We start from the raw sequence: 2781 nt of genomic DNA on the forward strand, positions 1-2781 counted from the left end.
AATGGTCTCCTATCATTGATAGAAGCGAACAATATAATAAACAAAAAGGGAGGAACAAAAAAAAATGAAGACCCCTCTGTGCTGGCGCTGATGAAAGAGCGCAGTTTGTGGGTCCAAAAAAAAAAATAATAATAATAATATGCTTAAAGTAAAGTAAAAAAAAAAATGGCGGAAAATACAACAAAATACGTGCCCTCCTAAGACTTTATTTAGTTCTCAGGACACGTGGAGAGACGGAGGTGCTATCAGTAGAAGCATAAACTCTCCTCCACCGGCCTCCACTCAGCAGAGGGCCGCAAAGCCCCACTGCCCCAATAGCAGCAGAATTGACACCCAGAAAACATCAGCACGCGTGGAACCGTCAGCTGTACTTTGCTCAGATGCCTTGGAACTGTCAACTGTACTTTGCTCAGATGCCTTGGATCTGCTAACTGTACGTTGCTCAAAGGTATCGAAGCTGCCACCTGCACCGTCCTCAGACGCATTAAAGCTGTTAACTGTACGTTGCTCAGACGCATCAGAGCCGTCAACCTTTTTGAGTTCCATGGCATTCAGTGGGCGATTGTACAAAAAGACATTCCTCACTGTCACACTGCTGTTTTTACCGCCACCAAAGTAAAAATGAGAGATATCATGCCTCCGTGACTCAGGGGTTGGTAGTGTGTCAGAGCTCCCCACAAGCACGCCGTCCACGTACACGGAGCCCTTGTTACCCTCCAGCATGAGCGCCACTTTGTACTCCTTCCCCGGCTCCCAAGTGCTGTTGTGTGTTGTTGTTGTCATGCCGTTGAAGACTGTCCCCCACCGTTTCTCCGTTGTGTACAACAGCCCCACAAACTTTGTGTTTTCATTGTCCTCCAGGCCCGCGCCCAGCAGAGGAACGCTCTCGTTCGGAACCTCATCGATGGTCACCGTCGCCACAAGCGCAAACTCGTAATCCACAAAGCTGTCAACATAGTGATGCTTCCACATGTTCACAGGCCACATGGCGTATGATTCGGACCCTGTGAACTTAAAGCCATCTTCGACCTTCGTTGCATTCGCCACAGTTGCATTCAAGCAACGGTACGCGTCGCTCCAAGTTCCTTCACCCGATGCACCTGACAAGAATCCAACCAGACCGGCCGTGGGCACTGACAACTCGGAGAGGTAGGAGTCCATTTCTGCCCAAGTCTCCAAGACGGACGTAATCGTCTTCAGCTGCTCCGGCAAAGAAGTAAAAAACAGACTGCTTGCCCTGTCATTGCCCTTCACTTGTAAAAGATGCAGCGCATCATTAGACTGCAGCAGGGCGTTGTCAGACGCCACCTCCACTGCAGTGTCTATGGAAATGGGCCCGAGGTGAAACGTGCGGTTGTTGTCAGCAACCCAAAGGTAGAGCTTATATGTCACTGTCTCCTCAAAGTAAGCCCCTTTCTGAGTGTACAGCATGACCTTCTTTTCAGCAATGGTCGCAGTGGTGAGGGATGCCACAGTCCAAACCCGTTGCAATAACTGTGGTGAAAACCTGGGCTGCACGCGTGTGAGTGTCCTGACAGCCTCCCTCCACGTTGCCCCCATGTCCCTCGACTCGAACACATTGGAGAGCAAATCACATTTGGCAACCATGACAAGCTGCCCCTGCTCCCACTCAACGATGAGGGGGTCAGTGCACCCCACGGGGAGCATCCCATGTGAAAGCGTCCAATTTTTGCCGTCGTCCTTCGAATAAATGATCATGGACACAGTTTCGTTGTCTCCTGTCATCCTCGCCGTCACAGGAAACACAAGCGTGCCATCCTCCATCACAACGCCCGAGCCACCACCACCAACAAACTGCTCCAGGCCACGTTGTTTAGCAGATGGTTTGATCTGTGGTACAAGCGAGGTGGGTTCGCCCCATTGAATGACTTTATCTTGCATGGCCTCACCCACGAGCAAATCAAGATCCTGTGAGGATGCAGTCCACTTCTTCGATGAAGGATCATACTTCTGATGATAGCCCCCCACGAGTAGAAAAACCTTGTTACCCTTTGCAATTGTTGTGGGTCGGACCTCGTATATCACACGGTCGTTATGCTCCTCTTGCGTGGTCGCGTTAAAGATGCTGTGCGCCTTCCATTCGTTTGCACTTACCTCAGCAACAAAAGACGACCAGTTCTCCGCAGGGTCAATGTACCCCGCCACAACATCAGCGCAAGTGACCAAAGTCTGATTATTACGGGGGTGTTGAAAGAATATGTTACCCTCGGCAAGCGCAACCAAAACTCCACCAGCACTGGCGAGGGAAGGGTGGGCAAAAGAATCCCTCGTTTGACTTTGGCCTTGTGTTTCCACAATCGTTTGACGCGGCACAAAAAGATCAACAGCCTCTGGTGTTTGCGCTTCCTTTGGCGTATTTCCCTCCTCACCGTACACAGCCGTACCGCCGCAGCACACCAACAGCACGCAGAAAAGGAGCTGCACCGAATACAAAAACATGCGCCGGGACATTTTGAGCATGTGTTACTCTCACTCACTGTCTCCCTTCACTCCTTGTAGGGAATGCTTTCAGGCCGCGACGATTGTGTGTGTGTGTGTGTTGCTGGTGGTGACTGCAGAGCGTTTCAATGTGCACAGCAGCAAGTAGCGTTTGGTCTCTTTCCTCCCGCGTGTATGTATTGAAAAGAAGTAAAGAAGAAACAAAAAAGGGGAAAAAAGATCGATACAACGATGGGCACCGCCCGCACACACAGCAAGACACAGGCAGAGAAAAAGGGCGAAGGGCCGAGAGCACAGCGACCACGCCAGCAGCAGCAAAGA

The 2781-nt window shown here is 50.8% G+C and overlaps 1 protein-coding gene across 1 annotated transcript, besides 2 other annotated features; it reads right to left on the reverse strand.

Moving 5' to 3' along the window:
• The first annotated feature begins 115 nt into the window (after nt 1-115).
• Nucleotides 116-167: a sequence feature (A-rich).
• A 115-nt stretch (nt 168-282) lies between these two features.
• On the reverse strand, nt 283-2460 carry TraAM80_10226 (group II trans-sialidase superfamily; the record flags this gene model as incomplete). Its single annotated transcript, XM_029386864.1, has 1 exon — nt 283-2460. The coding sequence occupies one exon, from the start codon at nt 2458-2460 to the stop codon at nt 283-285; it is 2178 nt and encodes a 725-aa protein (XP_029233262.1).
• An 84-nt stretch (nt 2461-2544) lies between these two features.
• Nucleotides 2545-2561: a microsatellite.
• The last annotated feature ends 220 nt before the right edge of the window (nt 2562-2781 follow it).

The sequence above is a fragment of the Trypanosoma rangeli genome (genome assembly GCF_003719475.1).
Source record: "Trypanosoma rangeli strain AM80 chromosome Unknown Tra_15.4_contig_00844, whole genome shotgun sequence".
NCBI lineage: Eukaryota > Euglenozoa > Kinetoplastea > Trypanosomatida > Trypanosomatidae > Trypanosoma > Trypanosoma rangeli.